General features: G+C 47.1%; 1 protein-coding gene across 8 annotated transcripts in view; it reads left to right on the top strand.

The window, feature by feature from the left end:
• dysf (dysferlin, limb girdle muscular dystrophy 2B (autosomal recessive)) overlaps positions 1-22,653 on the top strand; it is a 115,512-nt gene that overhangs the window by 82,134 nt on the left and 10,725 nt on the right. For all 8 annotated transcript variants that reach the window (XM_079490868.1, XM_079490867.1, XM_079490863.1 and 5 more), the window contains 9 exons: positions 5,054-5,182; positions 5,353-5,508; positions 6,861-6,952; positions 10,901-11,071; positions 11,545-11,687; positions 17,176-17,315; positions 20,040-20,128; positions 20,265-20,360; positions 20,613-20,754. In XM_079490868.1, coding sequence (XP_079346994.1) covers positions 5,054-5,182; positions 5,353-5,508; positions 6,861-6,952; positions 10,901-11,071; positions 11,545-11,687; positions 17,176-17,315; positions 20,040-20,128; positions 20,265-20,360; positions 20,613-20,754 — 1,158 coding nt within the window. The remainder of the gene's footprint in view (positions 1-5,053; positions 5,183-5,352; positions 5,509-6,860; positions 6,953-10,900; positions 11,072-11,544; positions 11,688-17,175; positions 17,316-20,039; positions 20,129-20,264; positions 20,361-20,612; positions 20,755-22,653) is intronic.

The following is a 22,653-nucleotide window of genomic DNA, read 5'->3' as shown; positions in this document are numbered from 1 at the left end:
AAAGACAATTCATTTGGGTGCCGCTGGCCTAGCGGTTTAGGTGCATGCCATTTAGGCTCTAATGCAGCCAACAGCGAGTGGCGGGTTCGATTCCATGGCGGCCTTTGCTGCGTGTCACTCCCGGTCTCTCGCTCCCTGTTTCCTGTCAGTCTCTACTGAGTGCTATCGATAAAGGCAGAAAAGCCCCAAAAATGTATTTAAAAAGACTTTATTGAGCTGTAAATACAACCAATGCAGTGCGTGCATGTGTGTGGACTTACATTTGGCTATGCTGCAAACGGAAGGTCACTCGCCTCCAGGCCTGCCCATGTATATTATGTTGAAAGAAGACCCTGAGGAAGACACATCTCAGGCCTCCCCTGCTCCTTCCATCAACCAGCCTGTGACATCTCTCTCTCTCTCGCGCTCTCTCTCGCTCTCTCTCTCGCTCTCTCTCACGCCCTCTCTGTAAAGGGTTCAGTTAGGTATAGTCACACTGAAGTGACCCACTGTTTCCAGCCTTTTCCCTTGGCCTACCTCCGTCTGCCCCCCCCCCCCCCCCCGTCACCATCACCTCTGCTCTCCACCTCAGCTGCCCCCTCTTTCACCTCCACAAATTCCCGACTCTCTCTCGGCCTCTCTGTCTCTCCCTAGGTAGTAGGTTTGGTTTGTTCTGCTATGGCGTCATGCTAAAACTGAGCCACCATTTCCAGCTTCGCCTTGCGTCAGTTTGACGTCTTTATGCCCCACTCCCACATTCTCCCCTCACTCCACCTATCTTACTCCACCTCTAGGCTGTGCTGCATGGCTGCCTCTCGCCCTGGCTTCTTCATCCACCGTAACTCACTTTTTAACTTGCTAGTTTTGGCGTCTGTCTGTCTGTCTGTCTGTCTGTCTGTCTGTCTGTCTGTCTGTACCTATCCCAGGACAAAGGGACCTCAAGTTTGACGATTGTGCCGACGGATAAACTGCTGTATCCCAAGGGATAATATGACACTTAACCAATTATGGCCTATCTCGGTCTCGCCCGCACCCATTTGTTTACATTGTGTTCAGACACGAGACAGGTGTCTTCAATGTGTGCACACAGCCCAATAAGGGCCTATCTTGGCCCCACCCCACCCCCACCCCCTACTGGTGCTGCCGTAAACAATGGGAACTGTCAGCTTATAGGCCCATTTATAGTAAACATTAAATAGATGTACGGCTACATATGTCCATTATTCTCTGCATGTCTTGTGTCCATCTTTGCGCAAGATTTCTGAAAGCTTACAGATTAGGGATGGGGCAGTTAAACTGTTTAACCAGAATGTGTGTCACTAACCGCTTAGCATTTAATAACCAAAATTAACTGAAATTAAGTAATATATTAAATAAAATATGAACAGAATATGAATGCAATAAATCATTTAAATATCAACACATTTTCCTCATACAATATTTTACAACCTTACAGAAACAGCCTTACAGAATGAGAACCTTATGTATTATATAATACATGTTTTAGGCCCTGTTTGAACTTCCCACACATAGCACTGAAACTTTATTTATTGATATAACTGTTATAAATGGTTAACCACCCCACAGTCCAAAGGTTAAATGTTTACCATAAAAGGCCCAAATGCCCGTCCCTATTATTACCGATGCGAAGGTTACCTTCCCACAATTTGGCGATAGTACAAAGTATGTGAACAATGCCACTTACTGCTTGCATTCTGAGCATACTGTACAGTATACACACAGTATCTGTGTAAACTCTTCTGTCAAACAGAGTTAATCATAATTATTTCAACTGGGAACCCCTCACCATGACGAATCATATTTGAACTGGGAACCTCTAACCTGACAAGCATTAGGCAAGCTCCACAACGCCTCGCACTGTCAGGCATTGTGAGTATGTAGATTGGCTATTTTCACTGCCAATTTGACCAATTTGGTATTAAAAAGGTCGATTGATTATAACTTTGTGCCGATACCCTGGCCTGTATACAGTTGGATTGTTTACTGTTGAGTGAGAAAACAATGTTGTACATTCAAGCTAATCATCAGTGGTCCCGTTGACCCCCAGGTTGGGAGCCCCTGGTTTAGGTCAAATTCAGGGCTGAGGAGACACTGGAGATTATCTGGGCAGAAACAGAGCGATATAAACGGCGACCATGGACAGTTAACAGAGTCAAAGTCGTACGATTTGTCACACACGTTACCGCAGTGAAATTTGTTCTCCGCATTTGACCCATCTCTTGGAGCGGTGAGCCGCAGCCAAGGAGCGGTGAGCTGCAGCGTGCGCCGCGCTCTGGAATCATTTGATCAGTAGATTTGACCCCCAATCCAACCCTTTGATGCTGAGTGTCAAGCAGGGAGGCATTGGGTCCCATTTTTACAGTCTTTGGTATGACCCCGTCGGGGATCGAACCCCGACCTCCCAGTTTCAGGGTGGACACTCTAACCACAAGGCCACTGAGCTCCCTCCCCCACACAGCTGTAAAGCCTGCAATCACATGTGGATTAAAGTTCTCATTCAGCGTGACTGATTTCAGTCATTTGGATTCCATGGACTCCATCTTTCCCTTGGCTGCTAACTTTAATAGCGCTGCTGTGCACCATGTGGCTGTAAAGTTGATCTTTTATTCCAAGATTAAGGAGTATTTGAATTGGTCAAACTAGCAATATAATACATGTTCATAAGTGTCTTCCATAAAAGAATCAAGAAGAATAAAAAATAAAGGTTTTATTCGTCACTAACGTATAAGCAGCGGAGCCTAAAACACTGTAATGGTCTGATATATTTCACAAAGGTTAAAGCCCCAAACTGCGATTTCGTCAACTGGTTCACTGTAGGAAGAACAGAATGAAAATAACAACACGTCATAATGTTCAAAAATAGCGAAGATCTACAAGCTTGCACATACTGTGCATACAGTAGGCCTACAGATTGACGATTTTCGCCCATGCAACACCATTGTATAAAATGGGGCTTAAGTGGTTGTCCAAACAATACATGTTCAAATGACATTTCTTTAGCCAAGTTGTGTAATGTAACCCTACGTTTTGAAACAGGCCTGTGAAACATTGTATATTATCTTAAGATCTCTCGTCTCCCCTGATAGTAGGTTCGGTCAGCTTTGCTACCGTCATAGTAAAGTGAAACACTATTTCCAAGCCTCACTTTGTCTTGGCTCTCCACCTTGTCTGTGCCCTTTCTCTGCCCCCCCATCTCTCTCTCTCTCTCTCCCCCAGTCTCTCTTCCAAGCTCTCTCCTGCTCAGTAAATTGTATTTTCTGCTGTCAAAATGAGTTGCAGTTTCCAAGCGTCCTTGCTTTTGCCTTGGCTTACCCCTCGCTGTTTACCCCGCTCCGGGTCCTTTACCCCTAACTTTCTCTCTCCTTTCTGCATGGCCTATACTTACTCCCCCCTTCACCTCGCCCTTACCTCTTCTCCCCTGGTAGTGGGCTTGGTGCTGTGGCTGTGCATGGCGTTCGCTGTGAGCCAGTGTTTCCACACTAGACTCTCGCTTGCATCATCGCCCATTCCCTCTCCTCAACGTGCCTCTTTCCCCTCCCCACTTACATCTATCCGCCCACTTTTCATCCCCATACTACTCTTTTCGCCGTCTTGTCCCGCACACTGCTAATGGACTAATAGGTTGAGATCCTTTAGGATTTTAACGATTCCCTCTTAATTCATGGACAGCCAATGACGCATACATACGGAATTTAAATCCAGCGCACAGACCGCCATTGATTGATCGATTGATTACATTATTAACAGTTTGCACTTATAATAATAATAATAACTTATATAATATATAATGATTAGCCCTTCCAGAAAAATGTGTTTATGCAATCACATAATTTACCGCATAATCAGTCAAATGGTGCTGATTTAGAACTTTTTGCAATTTCACCACATAAAATCCACCGCATATTTAATTGAAAAATCAATGATTTTAAGCCACATAATCAAGGACTTTTGTCCACGTTTTTCCGGAGGGTCTAAACTCTAAATTATGCTAAAAGCATAAACTTAAAAAGCCCGAGGGCCTGTTTCCATTGTGGTCATGCGTATTAAATTAATGCAAATTGCAGACGAGTGCTCTTTTATGGCAGTTTTGAAGTCACACTTTTTGCTGGCTGCATGCTGGTGGGAAATTAAAAATGTTGATGGTATAATAGTAGAAGGAATTCATCCCCATGAATTCAAATATGCACTTATATAATTCATATCAGTGAGGATAAAACTGCGAGTCTCACTTCAAAGGTCAATGTGAAAATGACAAAGCAGCCCAATGGAATGGAGTGCCTCAGCAAATATTCCTGTGTAGTCTGTCTTAGCTGTGCATGCACCGTGTGTATGTGTGACGAATACATGATACCGTAAGCCAATCAAACTGACCACAAGGCTGTCATTCCATGATGAGAGAGAGAGAGAGAGAGAGAGAGAGAGAATTTGCCCATCTAGCACCACCCACTCCGTGCGTGCGTGTTGTGTTTAAGGTAAATAAACTAGCTAATGAAAACAAATTAGTGTTTTTGTGCTCCTGGCGTATGGACATCCCTGCCCAGGCACACGTGCGTGCGTGCGTGTACACCCCCCCCCCCCCCCCCCCCGTCTGGTCCCAGTGTCCTATAGTGTCAGTGTAATATAGTGTTGAGTAGCTTTTGGCCACACATATAATCCAACACCACAGGAATTAGACTGGCCAATGTGTGGCCAGTCACACTGTGTGTGTGTGTGTGTGTGTGTGTGTGTGTGTGTGTGTGTGTGTGTGTGTGTGTGTGTGTGTGTGTGTGTGTGTGTGTGTGTGTGTGTGTGTGTGTGTGTGTGTGTGTGTGTGTGTGTGTGTGTGTGTGTGTGTGTGTGTGTGTGTGTGTGTGTGTGTGTGTGTGTGTGTAGATTAAGTATGTGACTCTGTGCCATTCTCATAAACACTATGTTGTTGTTAAAATGAATCATCGGCCAAACGACTGTTACCCACCACACACACACACACCATGGTACACCACGCACTCACATTCTCATTTAATTTGTCTAATATTTCTGTCATTGACTTCTCCTCTCCTCTCCTCTGCTCCAGGTGTATAACTGTGAGTTGGAGAAGGTGGAGGTGTATGAAGGCCTCTCAGACTTCTGTCAGACCTTCAAACTGTACAGAGGAAAGACTCAGGATGAAGGAGACGACCCCTCTGTGGTGGGAGAGTTCAAGGTAACGCGATGGCATGCTTCTCTTCTCTTCTCTTCTCTTCTCCTGATTGAATACTGTATTGACAACATTCTATTCTACGCACGCACGCACGCACGCACGCACGCACGCACGCACGCACGCACGCACGCACGCACACTACTCCACCCTCTCCTCTCAACCCTCTCCTCTAGGGTATGTTCAAGGTGTACCCGCTGCCTGATGACCCCTCCACCCCGCCGCCCAGCAGACAGTTCAGACAGCTGCCCCCCAACGGCCTGGAGGAGTGTCTGGTCAGAGTGTACGTCGTCCAGGCCAACGCACTGCAGCCCAAAGACACTAACGGAAAGGTAGAGGGATGGAGAGAGAGAGAGACCCCTTTTTTCTCCCCAATTTAGTCGTTATGCCAATGGATTCCTCCCCACGTGTGTCTGCGTTGTCAATGCTGTCGTATCCTACTGACACACCTGCCAGTGAGGAGCCCCCACCAGGAGGACGTAGATCCTTTGTGCCGTGTGTCCTCCTGCGCAACACTCCTCGCTGACAGGTGCCCCCCTAGCCCGTAGGAGTACATGCGGTGACCAATATCACCCGCCTGGCTTCCCCCCCCAAACGCAGGCCAGTTGTGTTATTATAGACACTCGACAAAGCCGGATGCACCTCCGTTGTGGTACTTTACCACTGCGCCACCCGAGCACTACAATTAGTAGAAATGTAATCAATTTTGATTCTGTGTTTCACAATTCTGTAATCATGAAAAAATTACGCCAACACATTCTCACTCCCACGACGGCAAACTTTTGACTGGAAGGGCGGGGCTGAAACGATGACGTCCCTATCGGGAGAATTAACTCCAGCTGCTTTCTCTTTTTCATTTACCAGTATATTGTTTTACTTCATTATATCCAGTATTTAGGCTACCGTATATTTCCAAATAGTAGTCAGGGCGTAGTTGTTATTTAGTTTTACACCGGACTGCACCTGGCTACATTTGGTTACATTTTCAAATAGGCTGAAGAAGCTTGGTGGACCCAAATTACACTGGAAAAAAACTTTTTTTGTGCGTTTAATACACAAAATGGTGTGAGACTGTGTGTTTCACACTTTCCCCCCATTCACGATTTACACGAGTTAATTGATTGTAAAACAGCTTCCCTCCCAATAACGAGTTAAACTAGTGTTTAATTCACGTTTTTTTATACGTTTTAAGACTTGCGGGGTAGGTGACGCTTTTTGATGACGTCATTGGAAAAACATCCGTCGCACCGGCATGCAAAGGGTTCTGGGAAATTTAGGCCCCAATGCATTCCAATGGCGGCGGTGGTGCGCAGCGGGGGCGTTCATCCTCCGCTCTGTTGTGATCGCCACTTTGGATTATTTTTCAACACTACGACAAGCGATTACACCATTTTAAGGTGGATTTTCATGAAAAGGAACGATTATGTCGGCGTGGTCGTTCTTCAAAGGTTAGTGAAATCCAGGCAGTGAACGTGGCATTGCGATGTAATTAATTCCGCTGTCAAACTGTTAAAAGGACCCGGACGGATATTTGAGGCAGGGCTATACTATTTTGAAATATACATTTGCTTTCTCATCTTGTCGTTGTTGTTGTGTGTATATAGCACACAGTCTTTGTGGAACATGTCTCACCAATGTTCCCCCATGCTTGTGTGAATGTGTGTTACTGTGTCCCTTCGTCCAGTGTGACCCCTACGTGAAGATCAGCCTGGGGAGGAAAACCATCAACGACCACGACAACTACATCCCATGTACACTGGACCCCGTGTTTGGAAAGTACGTAATGCACCAGTGGTTGACAAAGTGGGGTTCGGGGACCCCCAGGGGTCCTTGAGGGAGTTCCAGGGGGTCCCCAGCTAAATTATAGTTAGGACCCAAATGGGTCTGTAACTCTGGTCTGTAACTCTGCTCTAAGGTTCACACTGTGAGCACTATAACTATATCATTCACCATAGTATTTTTGCTACTGTATACCTACTACACTATGGACTCGACTCTGACATCCACTTGACTCAAAATTATTTTTACAATGAAGATATGTCTACATCTTTTCACAACTAACACAGAACAGTGAAAAACAGTGTGTTCCAGCACGGTGCAAGTGATGGATTATAGACATTTGGGTTATGGAAATACTGTGTTATTTTGTTAGACATCTCTGACTTCTGTAGGGAGACATATGGAGCCACTGCCATGTCTTTCTCCCCCATTAGTCTTCTCATTCAAACCACAGTTGCTTGCCAACGGCACACAAAACGTTCTCTCACCTTGTAATGCAGGTATTCAATTACAATGCGTTCTGGGATAAGGGGTCTGGGCAGAGATGAATGAGGACAAAACACACGTTGTGATGACTGGGACGTGCAGAGAGTGTTAGAGAGGCAGGGGCTGAAATTCCGTAAGAGGGCACTTTTGGAAGAAAATCGCCGATCTACAAGCTCACAGCGCGACGCTTTGAGAGCTTGTAGATCAGCTATTTTCCGGGCGCGACCCCGCAGTTGTTGGCTATACTGGAGATGCGGCGATGACATGGATTTCTAAACAAATTCTTTCAATGCAAAATGCTGTCAGAAAAAAAGCAATTCTCGGGGTATGGCTTGGAAAGGAGAGGAGGGCATTTGCATTTCTTTCACCATAGTAAATGCTGCATTCATGGTCTGGAGAGGGCAGGGGCTGAAGCCACCTTTGATGTCTGTGTGTGCACGTGCCTGTGTTGTGATATTTTAGTCAGACTGATGAAGGAACATGCTGTAGGCTATTTACCACACTTGTTTTTTTTTTCTAAAGAAGTATTTTGAGCTGCATGTGCAACTGTTATGATTCTGAGATGACAGAATCATATACTAATTATTCTATAAACTAAATTTATACCGACTATGTCAACTCTGCAACGTGCTCCCTCTGGAGGTCATTAGTGTGCCACCAGTAGGGGGGGCTGTACTCACACCAAAAAAAGGCCAGCAGGTTACAGAGTAGACCCACACACAACAGAAAGGAACAGCATGTCATAGAACACATTTATGTAGAACGAAGCAAAGCAGAGCACATGCTGATTTATCTATCTCCTCAGTTCTTCTCATTCTTAAACTGTCTGTAGCCTTTATTCCAAAGAGAAAACATACATTTACACATTGCCAAAGCAAAAATGGAACAATTCAATCAAAACAAAACTATTGTACAGTATGTTGTAGGCTACAAATGGGAATACATTCTAAACCAAGCTGTGTTACATTGGAGAAGAATAGTATACCCTACATCCTACAGTCTACACAACCATAAGAATTGTGCATTTTCTGGCAGAAGTGGTTATCCTATATTACAATTGAAAACATGTGCCCAAGCGCACGCACAGGAACAAAAGGCACCAGCTACTACGTCACTGACACGCTGCAACACGCTGCAACACACACTGCAACAACACACTAACACGTCACACACTTACCCTCCGCGTCGTTGGTTCCCTATCTCCTCATGTCGCGCCGCACGGCCACACTCGACACCAGCCGCGTAAAAATTGTCATCGCACTGCCACTACAGCCGGCTCCCGTCCACACTCGCAAACAATATCAATATCAATAATAAACACAAACACGCCACAAGCACCGACACCCCCGCCTAATTTGTTGCCACGTCTATGAAAACAAGCACAGAAAAAATGCCATTCAACACGCTACTTACACACACTACCACTCGCTTACAATACGCGGACCTGGCAACACTACATTCCCTCTCCCATTGGCTCACAGCCCACCACGTGACCCACACAGGGAGGGAGACGATTGCGTGATGCTTCTATGTACAGGATTCTATAGGTCACCACTTTTGGTGTGACACACACACGGCTTCTGTTTACTAGAAGAAGAAGAACTACACAGCGCACACTCTGATTCTAACTTGGACACTTACCATAATGCTAACACGACCGCGTCGACACCTGCCGTGGTACAAGCGGGACAAACCCAGGCGCATATATGGATACCAACAACAACACTACACGCACACGCGCGCGCTGCAACAACAAACAGCTACGTACAGTGTGTGTGTGCGTGCGTGCGTGCGTGCGCGCGGGGGGGGGAATTTGGATCGCCTCGCGATGCCGCGACAATGGCACTACACTACACAGGGCTCGCCAGTGCCACTACGTACTCGCATTTGCGACTTACAATATCACCGTGCGAATTGTAACATTCACTTTGTAGCACCGCTGCGACTACACAATCCAAACTACTTTAGAGCTACACGTTGCGCCCTTTACATCCACAACAATGTGTCACTCTCTCGGTTCTGCACCGCTGCTGGACAAGTATAGCACTGTCGAAGGCAGCGCAACTACTCCCCCCCCCCCCCCCCCCCCCCACACACACACACACACACACCCCAGAGAGGGAGGAGAGAGAACAGAGCGAGAGAGAGACAGAGCACACACGTCTTCACGTAGGAACACAGAGACAAACACAGCGCTACCTTTTCTCTCACATTGTTTTCTTAGCTTTGTGACTGACCAATGAGAAGCAGATTGTATTGTCTGCAAAGCAACTATGTGTCTGTCACAAATAAAAGTTCTGTCCTGCAAGCCCATGTCATGTCAACACAGACAAGGCAGCTGTGCGCGCGGTGACTCCTGCAAATTACACTGACCCAATATTATTTTGTACAACCTAGCAAAGCATAACATATGATGGAGAATAGGCTGCTCTCTCTTTTTACAAGACATACGCCATTGCATACAGGTTCTCAACCTTTTTAATTTCAAGGACCCCCATAACTCTGACAGTAAAACCAAATGGACCCATAAGAGTCCCATTTGATTCCATTTGTACAGTATCAGAGTTAAAAGTTATAAAACAGTCCATTTGGTTCCATTTGTACACTCTCACAGTTACACACCTGTAGGGTCCACTTGGATCCATTTGTACACTCTGAGTTACAGACCTATAATGGGTCCATTTGGAACCCCCTCAAGGAACCATGAGGGTCCCTGGATCACACCTTTGAGAGCCACTGCTTTAAAAAAAAACATAACTAATATAGAGCATATTTGATCATTTTAATGTTAGGCTACAGATTATTTTGACATCTGAATTTAACCGAACCGCCCACGCACGACACATGCACATGCACGACGTGCACGCGCATGTCCACATCCACATGCACGCGCGCATGTGTCCTCTTTTTGCTCATTCAGAATATGGTATGCCTACACACTTAACATAATGCAAACACGCAAATTGCGCAAACGACTGCATCGACACCTGGCGTGGAACAAACGGGACCAACCCAGGCGCATATATGGATAACAACAACAACACTACACGCGCGCGAGCGCACGCGCTGCAACACAAAACAGCTGCATAAAACGCGTGTCACTGTGGACTTCTGTATCTGTGGACTTCTGTATCGCAACGCGGGGCAACGCAACTCTGGGATGAGCGGGCCGAAGGCCCGCGAAATTCTAGTACAGTACATAGGGAAAGTTAGCTTGGGATAAACCTTTGAAACAAATTACTGCAGTACATACATAATGATCCAAGCGTACATTTTTAAACTTGCACCTCCACTGAGCACCTCTTTTTGCAGTATTTCAATGTCTTGAATTCACTTTGTATAAAATCTTTGGGACAAATGGCAGCACAACTTTCAAATGCATCTCTCTCTCTCTCTCTCTCTCTCTCTCTCTCTCTCTCTCTCTCTTCCCCCCCCCCCCCCTCTCTCTCCACCCCTCAGGTTATTTGAGTTGACCTGCACGCTGCCTGTAGATAAGGACCTCAGAGTGACGCTGTATGATCATGACATGCTGACTAAAGACGACAAGATTGGAGAGACTGTCATCGACCTGGAGAACAGGTTCCTGTCCAAGTACGGAGCCTGCTGCGGCCTGCCGCAGACCTACTGCGTGTGAGTACACACATGTGTCTGTGTGTGTGTGTGTGTGTGTATGTGGCTACTGTTATGAACTTTCCAGGAATGGAAAGTGTGATTTACGTATGTATGGTACTTTATTTCATACGAGAATACAACAAAGCATTTTCTAGGGCAGTGGTTCCCAAACCTTTTCATGTCAAGGACCCCCAAATTGACACTTATTAGCCCGCTGACCCCCATTTGAAGAAATTATGCCAGGGACCCCCATAAGATCTTTACGGCTCTAGCAGTGATTCTCAGCCTGTTTAATTTCAAGGACCCCCAGATTGACATGCATCAGGCTATGGACCCCCATTTCTATCTCTGGGATAGAAATGGGGGTTAACACGCGAGCACACACACACACACACACACACACACACACACACACCCCTTCATATCATACTTCTCTCTCTCTCTCTCTCTCGCTCTCTCGCTCTCTCTCTCTCTCTCTCTCTCACACACAGGTCTGGGGTGAACCAGTGGCGAGACCAGTCCAAGCCCAGCCAGCAGCTGTTGGGACTGTGTGAGCGACGGAACCTCAGACGTCCCATCTTCAAACATAACGCTGTGTCCTTCAGAGGACACGAGTACATAGCCGCAGACCTGGGTGAGTGCATGGGGGACGAGTGTGTGTGTTTTCAGTTTGGGAGGGACTATAGCCTGCCCCAGAGCCATAGAGTAAGACAGAGTTACGACAACTCCGTTAACTTCATGGGGCCAGGCTCTTCTACATAGACTTCTAGTGAAAAGGGACAACCGGAAGTTTAAGGAATGTATTGGAGTCTATAGGCTCGCTCGAGTACATGAACCACGTGACCAGGCTGTTTTCTTCCCCCTCAATGTCGCAACTCTGTCTTACTCTAAGGGTGCGTTCGGAAATGTGCACCGGGAATGTGGTCAGTTTGTTGAGTGTGGTGGGCGGTGACGTCACAGTGTGCTTTATTTACGAACGACCACAGCTGTGACGCATTCACACCACCGACACCGGACAACCCCAGCTTCAGGGTAGGGTCGCTCAGTGCGGGCACTCGGCACACCCGGTGCGCAGCACACTGGATTTTCGAACGACAACGCACCGAGTGCACTGAATAAACGAACGACAAGAGAGCACACCAGTGCGTTCAGGGCGCATTTCCGAACGCACCCTAAGGCTCTGGCCTGCCCCAGCCTGTGTGATTTCCTATTCGATCACAGATCTGAGCGCCCGCCCACCCCCTCCCCGGTAGAAGAAAGCAGAGAACAGTCAGAACACTACCGTCACCAAATTTGGAGCGACATGCTGCACTGTTATTGGAAGCTCCCACTTCCTATGCCAGATTTTCCAATGGGTTTCCCCAAGCTTTTCTTTTTGAGACGAATGCAAACGAAAGTAATAGCCAGGCTATAGGGAGGGACAGACCTGAGGGAGGGGGGGGGGGGGGGGGGGGGAATTAATGGTAGACTGGTATCTTCATGTCGCTGGCTTCCATTGCACATGAATGGTAGACTGTAGCTTTGTATCTTCATGTCGCTGGCTTCCATTGAAAATTAATGGTAGACTGGTATCTTCATGTCGCTGGCTTCCATTGAAAATTAATGGTAGACTAGCTGTGTATCTTCATGTCGCTGGCTTCCATTGCACATGAATGGTAGACAGTAGCTTTGTATCTTCATGTCGCTGGCTTCCATTGAAAATTAATGGTAGACTGGTATCTTCATGTTGCTGGCTTCCATTGAAAATTAATGGTAGACTAGCTGTGTATCTTCATGTCGCTGGCTTCCATTGAAAATAAATGGTAGACTGGTATCTTCATGTCGCTGGCTTCCATTGCACATGAATGGTAGACTGTAGCGCTAACACCGCCAACGTGAACACAGTGTGAGTAATGGGAAATATCATCGTTCACAAGCACAACACACTTGCTATCAATAGCTACAGACTGTACAGAGATGTTATTCGACTCTGTCTCCTGTTATTACACAGTCAGAGTCGCTGGCCTATCTGTGCAAATAAACGCCAGACATGTATCATGACCTTGCAGATCGTCGGTTAAACCAAAAACAGCACAAACGGGCGCAGTGTTGTCATCGTAGTTAAAGCGTACAGGCTGTGTGTACTTGTTGGTAAAGTGTTCTGACATGTGGTGATGATGGTTGAAGGCTCGGGGAGCGCCACACATCCACTCTGTGTTGACCGCATGCAGAGAGAAATGATGGCACACGCACACGGAAAACATTCTCACACATTCACAGAACCACGCCGTCGGCTCGGCTTTCGCCTTGGACAAGTGGATAATTTGGCCCCGAGGGTGGCGTTGTAGAGGACATGTCTGGGACCAGAGTGGATGGACGGACGGACGGACAGACAGGCAGCCGTCCTTGGAACTCCTAAAAAATAATAGAAAATCACAAATCTAGACATGTCAAGTGGTGTGTAGTCTCGCGTAGCCAGACAACTATTCTACAATCTCCGAATGCTATATATAGAGTCTGGAACTACACCTCCCGAAATCCGAGTAAGGAAGCTGCCATTTCCGTTCGCGAAAATATATTTTAGAATATCTTTACATTTTATGTTTTTATTTCCATTTCCACTAATAAGCAAGCTATATATTGTGAGCACTGAGCGGACACCAACACACAAGGCAGGATCAGAGTGGGCCACCACGGCCGTTTATTGTGATAAGTGCGCTCAGGCGCGCGGCATTAATATGCAACTCAGAATACAGAATGTCTCTTTAAACAACGGAAAATCCTCCTCTTCGCTGCCGTCAGTCGCACAGGCAGGAACGGGGGTTAGTTAGGGTCCTTTTCCCTAACTGGGCTTAGTCGCCTCAATATAAACCACTCCGGGTCTGACTGGTACTATATTGACAGGTATAGCCTACTGCTGTCAGTACTCCCCCGGGGTGGTGGAGCTCTCACTCTCTCCGTGATAATTATAGGTTCGTCCAGGGCGACGGGTTACCTATAGAGGAGGAGAGAAAGACGGACTTTAATATGGTGCTCATATTAATATGGGTGTAGCCTGGTGTGAGGGAATGGATGAGGTATCGCTTACCGCCGAGCATGCCCGAACTGTCCCTCTCAGTAGTCAGTGGGGAATGAGAGCAGAGGCAGTCAATCCTTCCCTTTTAACCTTGGCGTAGGTGCGTACACTTGGCCTTGAGCCAATAGGTAGGCGGGGTAGTATGTCTGGTCGATGACGAGGCCAAGTAGGCGTGTTCCCCTTGGCCGCGCTCTGCCTCCTCCCCACTGGCTGTCTGGGCTCACCTGGCGGCTGGTTGCCTAGCGACACCCCACAATATGCTTAGATGATTTCTATTTATTTTAGGATAAATTTGCGCGACTGTAAGGACGAAACAGTGGGGAGGCTCCACTTCCGCTTTATATTTTACTCATGACAGCTATTCTGTTGCTCCAGACTGTATGATGGAAGCATTTGTAAATTCCGAGAGGCAACAGTCTGGCAACGCGAGACTACGTGGTGTGTAGTCACACCAAGATGTTAACGCGCGCACGCACGCACGCACGCGCGCACGCGCGCGCGCACACACACACACACACACACACCCTTCGGTGCATGGCTAATTGACTCAGAGGTCCGACCTCATCAGACCTTCCATCATTAAAGACCAAATACACACAAGCGCGCGCCAGCGCCCACACACACACACACACACACACACACACACACACACACACTGTAGTGTACACACACGCTCACTCACTCATGCACACATGCGTGTGTGTGCGCGCATACTGTACATGCTGGTTTTAGGGTACAGGCACATTGGTGTGCATCAATGTTTGTGCATATTTGCGTGTGTTACATCACATCTAAGTGTGTGTGGGATTGTATACTGGCGCTTCATATCGCCTGGGTGAGACCAGAGGAAACACTGACTGACTGTGTGTGTGTGTGTGTGTGTGTGTGTGTGTGTGTGTGTGTGTGTGTGTGTGTGTGTGTGTGTGTGTGTGTGTGTGTGTGTGTGTGTGTGTGTGTGTGTGTGTGTGTGTGTGTGTGTGTGTGTGTGTGTGTGTGTGTGTGTGTGTGTGTGTGTGTGTGTGTGTGCACGCGCGTGCATATGCGCGTGCGTGTGTGTGATGCTACATAAACGTACAACACTTTTGACACGTACAATAAATTCAGCAGATATATCACTCCACAGCTCTCTCTCTCTGTTTCTCTTTCACTGTCTCTCGCTCTTTGACTTGTCTCTCCCTCTTCCCATAATTTCTCTTCCCCTGCTTCTACTTCTCCCTGGTGCCTTAACACTTCTCTCTTCTCTTCTCTTCTCTTCTCTTCTCCTGACCATCAGACCACCTGTGGAGACACAGATGAGATAAATAATACACACACACACACACACACACACACACACACGTTCCAGCAGTGGCCGCTGCTATACAAGGTCATGGTTGTCGTTATAGCGATTTACTGTGTGTGTGTGTGTGTGTGTGTGTGTGTGTGTGTGACTGTGTGCCTGCCAACATCAACATGGTGGTAGTCTCCGTCGGTTAGAGGGGAGCAGTCCGCCTGCCTCTCTTTCCACTGTGGCCGTGGTTGCCGTGCGTCAGCCTCCTGTCCGTCACATTGGTTGCTAATCAGCTGAGACCTTCCTCATCACAGCTCCTCTTCCTCTCTCCTCCTCTTCATCACTTCTAGTTCTTTCTGCTCTCCTCATCACTTCTCTCTCCTCTCCTCTCCTCTCCTCTCCTCTCCTCTCCTCTGTATGGAGGTGAATCAGAGTTTATACTCATAAAGTTGTGATGTAGTTTAGTTTGGAGGCAACACACATTTTCCTCATTCATGCAGAAGTGATTGAAAGACCTATGAATGGTGTGTGTGTGTGTGTGTGTGTGTGTGTGTGTGTGTGTGTGTGTGTGTGTGTGTGTGTGTGTGTGTGTGTGTGTGTGTGTGTGTGTGTGTGTGTGTGTGTGTGTGTGTGTGTGTGTGTGTGTGTGTGTGTGTGTGTGTGTGTGTGTGTGTGTTGTTGAATAATTCCTATCATAATAGTTCTACCCACTATTCTTTCCACCATAACCTGCACTTCAACCTGATTTGGCCGTTGTAAATCAATGGAACTGAACTCACAATACAAGCCTGTGTGTGTGTGTGTGTGTGTGTGTGTGTGTGTGTGTGTGTGTGTGTGTGTGTGTGTGTGTGTGTGTGTGTGTGTGTGTGTGTGTGTGTGTGTGTGTGTGTGTGTGTGTGTGTGTGTGTGTGTGTGTGTGTGTGTGTGTGTGTGTGTGTGTGTGTGTGTGTGTGTGTGTGTGTGTGTGTGTGTGTGTGTGTGTGTGTGTGTGTGTGTGTTAAATTATGCATTTATGTAGCGCCTCAGGCACTTTACAATGATTCTGCATTACATTCACAGAACCCCACACACACACACATTCATACACCGATGGCAGAGGAAACCATGCAAGGCATGGGGAGCAATTATAGGGGACTATGAGGTTGAATCTTCTACAAACTTCCACTAACCAATTTCACCCACTGTTTTACACCTGTGAACTACAGCTCTGTGACAATAAAGTTGATTCTGTGTGAGTATGCGTGCTTCTTGTGCCATACATTTTCCGGGCGTTGGTAAAATGGCACATGGAAGCATTGACCTATACACTATGCTGACTGTCAAAGTCAAAGTCATACGATTAGTCACACGCGTTACCACAATGAAATTTGTTCTCCGCATTTGACCCATCTCTTGGAGCGGTGAGCCGCAGAGTGCACCGCGCTCGGGAATCATTAGTTGATTTGACCTCCAATCCAACCCATTGATGCTGAGTGTCAAGCAGGGAGGTATTGGGTCCCATTTTTATTGGTATATTTATTGGTTTCTTTGGTATGACCCGGCCGGGGATTGAACCCCCAACCTCCCAGTTTCAGGACGGACACTCTAACCACCAGGCCACTGTCTGGTGAATGTCAAGGCCACTGACTGTGAATACATTCACCTGTAGGTTGTTTACATTCTGTGCATTCTGAACCTGTTTGGATTAATGCACTGACTGAGACGCATGTAGATTTCGAGTGTATACATCAGAAGCAACAGAAAAAATATTTGGGCCCTTGTAAAATGTGTGTGTGTGTGTGTGTGTGTGTCTTACAGAGGATGGGAGGCTGCCCAACCCTCACCTGGGTCCCGTCCAGGAGCGTCTGTGTCTTCACATCCTCAGACAGATGAGTCTGGTACCAGAGCACGTCGAGACCAGAGCCCTGTACAGCCCTCTGCAGCCTGACATACAGCAGGTATACTATTAACCAACCCCTGTACAGCCCTCTGCAGCCTGACATACAGCAGGTATACTATTAACCAACCCCTGTACAGCCCTCTGCAGCCTGACATACAGCAGGTATACTATTAACCAACGCCTGTACAGCCCTCTGCAGCCTGACATACAGCAGGTATACTATTAACCAACCCCTGTACAGCCCTCTGCAGCAGGTATACTATTAACCAACCCCTGTACAGCCCTCTGCAGCCTGACATACAGCAGGTATACTATTAACCAACCCCTGTACAGCCCTCTGCAGCCTGACATACAGCAGGTACTATTAACCAACCCCTGTGCAGCCCTCTGCTAGCCTGGCATACAGCAGGTATACTATTAACCAACCCCTGTACAGCCCTCTGCAGCCTGACATACAGCAGGTACAGTACTATTAACCAACCCCTGTACAGCCCTCTGCTAGCCTGGCATACAGCAGGTATACTATTAACCAACCCTGTACAGCCCTCTGCAGCCTGACATACAGCAGGTATACTATTAACCAAACCCTGTACAGCCCTCTGCTAGCCTGGCATACAGCAGGTATACTATTAACCAACCCTGTACAGCCCTCTGCAGCCTGACATACAGCAGGTATACTATTAACCAAACCCTGTACAGCCCTCTGCAGCCTGACATACAGCAGGTATACTATTAACCAAACCCTGTACAGCCCTCTGCTAGCCTGACATACAGCAGGTATACTATTAACCAACCCTGTACAGCCCTCTGCAGCCTGACATACAGCAGGTATACTATTAACCAAACCCTGTACAGCCCTCTGCTAGCCTGACATACAGCATGTATACTATTAACCAACCCCTGTACAGCCCTCTGCAGCCTGACATACAGCAGGTATACTATTAACCAACCCCTGTACAGCCCTCTGCAGCCTGACATACAGCAGGTATACTATTAACCAACCCCTGTACAGCCCTCTGCAGCCTGACATACAGCATGTATACTATTAACCAACCCCTGTACAGCCCTCTGCAGCCTGACATACAGCAGGTATACTATTAACCAACCGCTGTACAGCCTTCTGCTAGCCTGGCTAATAAGCCAGACTAATATCACACAACACTATCCGCCGGCAGGCAATTTTTTTTTGCCAACGGCTGATTCGGTCTGGCTTATTAGCCAGGCTAGCCCTCTGCAGCCTGACATACAGCAGGTACAGTACTATTAACCAACCCCTGTACAGCCCTCTGCAGCCTGACATACAGCAGTTGATCCCAGTACAGCCGAGGCTGCAGAGGGCTGTACAGCCTGGGGCTTCCCTACTGGGCAGGGCCTCTGGTGGAGTTTCTTTCTTTTTACAGGGGTTGGGCGTTGTCATATTAATACAGACCCAAATGCCCCATCTCAGCACCGCTCTCAGTGGCTTGTGCCACTAACCATTAGACTCCCAACCCATGTTGGTATGGAATCCCGATTACGCCACTATTTTTTGGGCCAATCACAAACAACTTTTCTTTGCCAATAAAATAAAGTTTTAGACCGCAACAGAGACCGACATACGTGGCCGGTTAAGACTGAGGGTAGGGCGAGGTTAGGGTTCGGGGTACGGTTAGTAATGTCCGACATTTACATACGTGACTGGTTAAGACTCACCCGTGGCTTCCGCGTGCGGTGCCACTCCAAGTCACTAGTGGTTTTGGCTGCTGGATGCAAGGGGTTGGGCTACTATGTCTGGCACATATATAGTAGTTGGTGGTAGATTTCTCCCACGTGCTACTATTACCCCTAACCCTATATTACAGCCCTCTGCAGCCTGACATACAGTAGGTAGGGGTGTAAACATTTTAACAGTGATATGATACGTACAGTATCACGATACATGGTTGATGATACAATACATGCGGACAATATTGGTTTATTATGGCGATAAGATACGATACAACAATTTAAAATGTATACAGTGACTATTTGGCAAAATACAAGTGTATAGCGATATTTAATGGAAAAGTAATGAAACCCCTCTTTTACTTTTTTTCTTATTAAAATTGCTAAATACAATGCACATGCATTAACAATGGTGCATTTATATAGCGCCTTTATCCAAGGCGCTTTACATAGATTAAATTAAAATCTTTTTTTTTTAAATAATTTTTTCCCACGATTTTGCAACCCATTTTTTCACCCAGTGTCTAATGTAATCCTGGGCGCTACACTTCCTCTGCCAACCTGGGGGGGCAGCGGATTGACCTCATGCTTCCTTCTATGCATGAGGAGTCCAAGCCGCTTCTTTCCACCTGACGGGGGGGAGTTTCCCTGGTAGGACGTAGCGCGTGGAAGGAACATGTTGTTCCGACCAGTTCCTTTCCCCTCCATCAGGCGCCCCGGCTGACCAGGGGGAGGTAGTTTAGAGACCAGGATTACTGCATGTTTTTTGTGAGGGTCCTACCCTAGGGGACACGGGGAGAACATGCAAACTCCACACAGAAAGGAATCAAGTTTTTGATGCAGTTACTATATCGTTGGATCCCTATACAGCAGGTACCGTTACCCCTAATAGAGCCTTCTGACCTAACCCATTGGCTTTATATCATAGAATCATAGACAAGAACAATAATTAACTATCACCTACAGTATACCGTCCTTCAGTATTCACACAAATAAATACCATTTTGTATTATGTTTCCCGCTATCCTGCTTTACTCTGTTGCCATTGGTCCATTCCCTTTATTCTATGTCTAATCAGGGACGGCTGATGCTGTGGGTGGACATCTTCCCCAAGTCCCTGGGACCCCCGGGACCCCGGTTCAACATCACTCCACGCAAACCCAAGAAGTACGCGCACGCACACACATACATACCCACACAAGCACACGCACGCACATGCGTGCGTGCGCACGCATGCAAGTACAAAATGTAATTCTCAATCAATTAATCAATCAATCAATCAGAGTTTCTCTCCCTCCTGCAGGTTCTACCTGCGTTGCATCATCTGGAACACCAGTGATGTCATCTTGGATGATGTCAGCATAACTGGCGAGAAGATGAGCGACATCTACGTGAAGGGGTACTGCGTGCCCTTTTGGTGTTTTAAGCATTGTGTTATACTTTAGCTGTTGAAAAATAGCAGATCCACAAGCTCATAGCGTGGCGAGCTTGCAGATCTGCAATTTGTGAAAAATCGTGAATATGTGGCCCAAATCTTTGAACATATATTCTTTCAGAGCGAACACGGCGAAGTTGTAGAATCGTCCTCGTGTCTAAATGGGTTAATAATTCCAGCTGTGCTTCTGTGTGTTCAAACCCTTGCACGGTCCAGCTGGCTCCATGGCTACGAGTCCAACAAGCAGAAGACGGATGTCCACTACCGCTCCCTGGGAGGAGAGGGAAACTTCAACTACAGACTGGTCTTCCCCTTCCACTACCTGCCTGCCGAACAGCTCTGCACCGTGGACAAGAAGGTAGGGAGGTAGAGAGAGGTCGGGGGGGAGGGAAGTAGAGAGAGAGAGGGGGGGGGGGGGGGGGGGGGTGAGAGGGAGAAGGAGCTAAAATTACTCTCTCTACTTATTATTCCGACAACATAGATATAAAGTTGATTGATGCAGCTAGATGTCAGCTAACAATAACACACACACACACACACACACACACTCACGCACGCGCACGCCACACACACAGACACACCACACACAGTTTGGATAGCTTACATGGATAAAATGAGTCAAACGAGGGATATATGCTTAGCGCGCACACACACACACACACACACACTCACACACACACACTCAGACGTCCCAGTGTTTAGGGTGTGTGTGTGAGAGTGTTGTTATGCAGTGTGAGAGCATGGTGTGGATATAGACTTTGTGAGTTAGAGGGCAATTGTGAAGTTACTACACCGACTAAACACGTTGAATACCAGGAATAGAAAGCATTGAATCCCAGAGAGAGAGATGAGATGGGGTATTGGCTACTGGCTAGACATACTAACAGTCCGACAACACCTTGGCTCCCGACATGTGCATACTTAGTTTAGACTAGTCATTGGTTAGACATGGGTTAAGGTTAGGTTTAGTGTGCTGCCCCGTGGGAGGTGGGGTGCATACTTAGTTTAGACTAGTCATTGGTTAGACATGGGTTAAGGTTAGGTTTAGGTGTGCTGCCCCGTGGGAGGTGGGGTGCATACTTAGTTTAGACTAGTCATTGGTTAGACATGGGTTAAGGTTAGGTTTAGGTGTGCTGCCCCGTGGGAGGTTAGGTTTAGGGTGAGGGTTTGAGATAGGTTGTAGTTGTAGGACCAATGACTGGTCTAACCAATGACTAGTGTAAACCAAATACTGTCTAAACTAAGTACTGCACCCGACATGTGCGACCGGTTACAACTAACCCGTGGCTTCCTGTGAGGTTAGGGTTGGGTTTTGGGTGTCGGCCTAATGCCTGTTGGACTGTTGGTACGTCGGACCAAAAACATGCACCCAGATGAGATCTGAGTAGAGAGCAAGGGTTTCTCTTCCCAGGTGGCATCAGTCGTGTGTAGCTGCATGGATTCAAACTGCCAACCTTGTCCTGTATGTCTGACAGTGTCTTGACAGATGGAGAGAGGGGAAGAGTGAGTGAATGGAAAACAAGTGTTACTGTGCGTGCGTGGACACTTGTAGAGTGAGACCCATTAGCAGAGAAATGAGAGGTGGAGATTCTGTCTGATAGATTGGTGTCAAGAGATGGCACTCTAGTGGCAGACGCACGCACGCACGCACGCACGCACGCACGCACGCACGCACGCACGCACGCACGCACGCACGCACGCACGCAAGCAAGCAAGCAAGCAAGCAAGCATGCACGCAGACAGACAGACAGACAGACAGACACAGTCCTCTTTCCACATCTGTCATCCTCTCCTCATTGTCTCCAATCACAACTGAGTTCACACCAACAGCTGCGAGCCAATGTGTGAACATTTGCAAAATGAAATTAAATGAATGGCGTGTCCCGGTTATGACTGACACCCGGCCAGCCTCCTAAATATGACAATATGACAGCGCTCTAGTGCAGTGGTTCCCCCCAAATTGACACAAATTAGCCCATTTCAAAAGATATGCTATAGGGACCCCCATACGAGAAGATCTTTTACAGTGATTCTCAACCTGTTTAATTTCAAGGACCCCCGTTTAATGTTTAATTTGTGTGAGTGTACAAATGGAACCAAATGGGTCCATTTGGTTCCATTTGGTTCCATGAACCAATTAGTAGCATTGTCAGTATTTATCTTAATTTCTAATTCATTTATTTAGTTGCCAATAATTTAACTGTAAGCCAGTTTCTTTTTAGACCTACTGTCTTTTATTGATATAAAATGAATGCTA

The sequence above is a fragment of the Electrona antarctica genome, assembly GCF_951216825.1.
Source record: "Electrona antarctica genome assembly, chromosome: 21".
Classification (NCBI taxonomy): Eukaryota; Metazoa; Chordata; class Actinopteri; order Myctophiformes; family Myctophidae; genus Electrona; species Electrona antarctica.
Note: the sequence above shows the minus strand (reverse complement) of the source record. Positions and strands in the feature narration are given on the sequence as shown.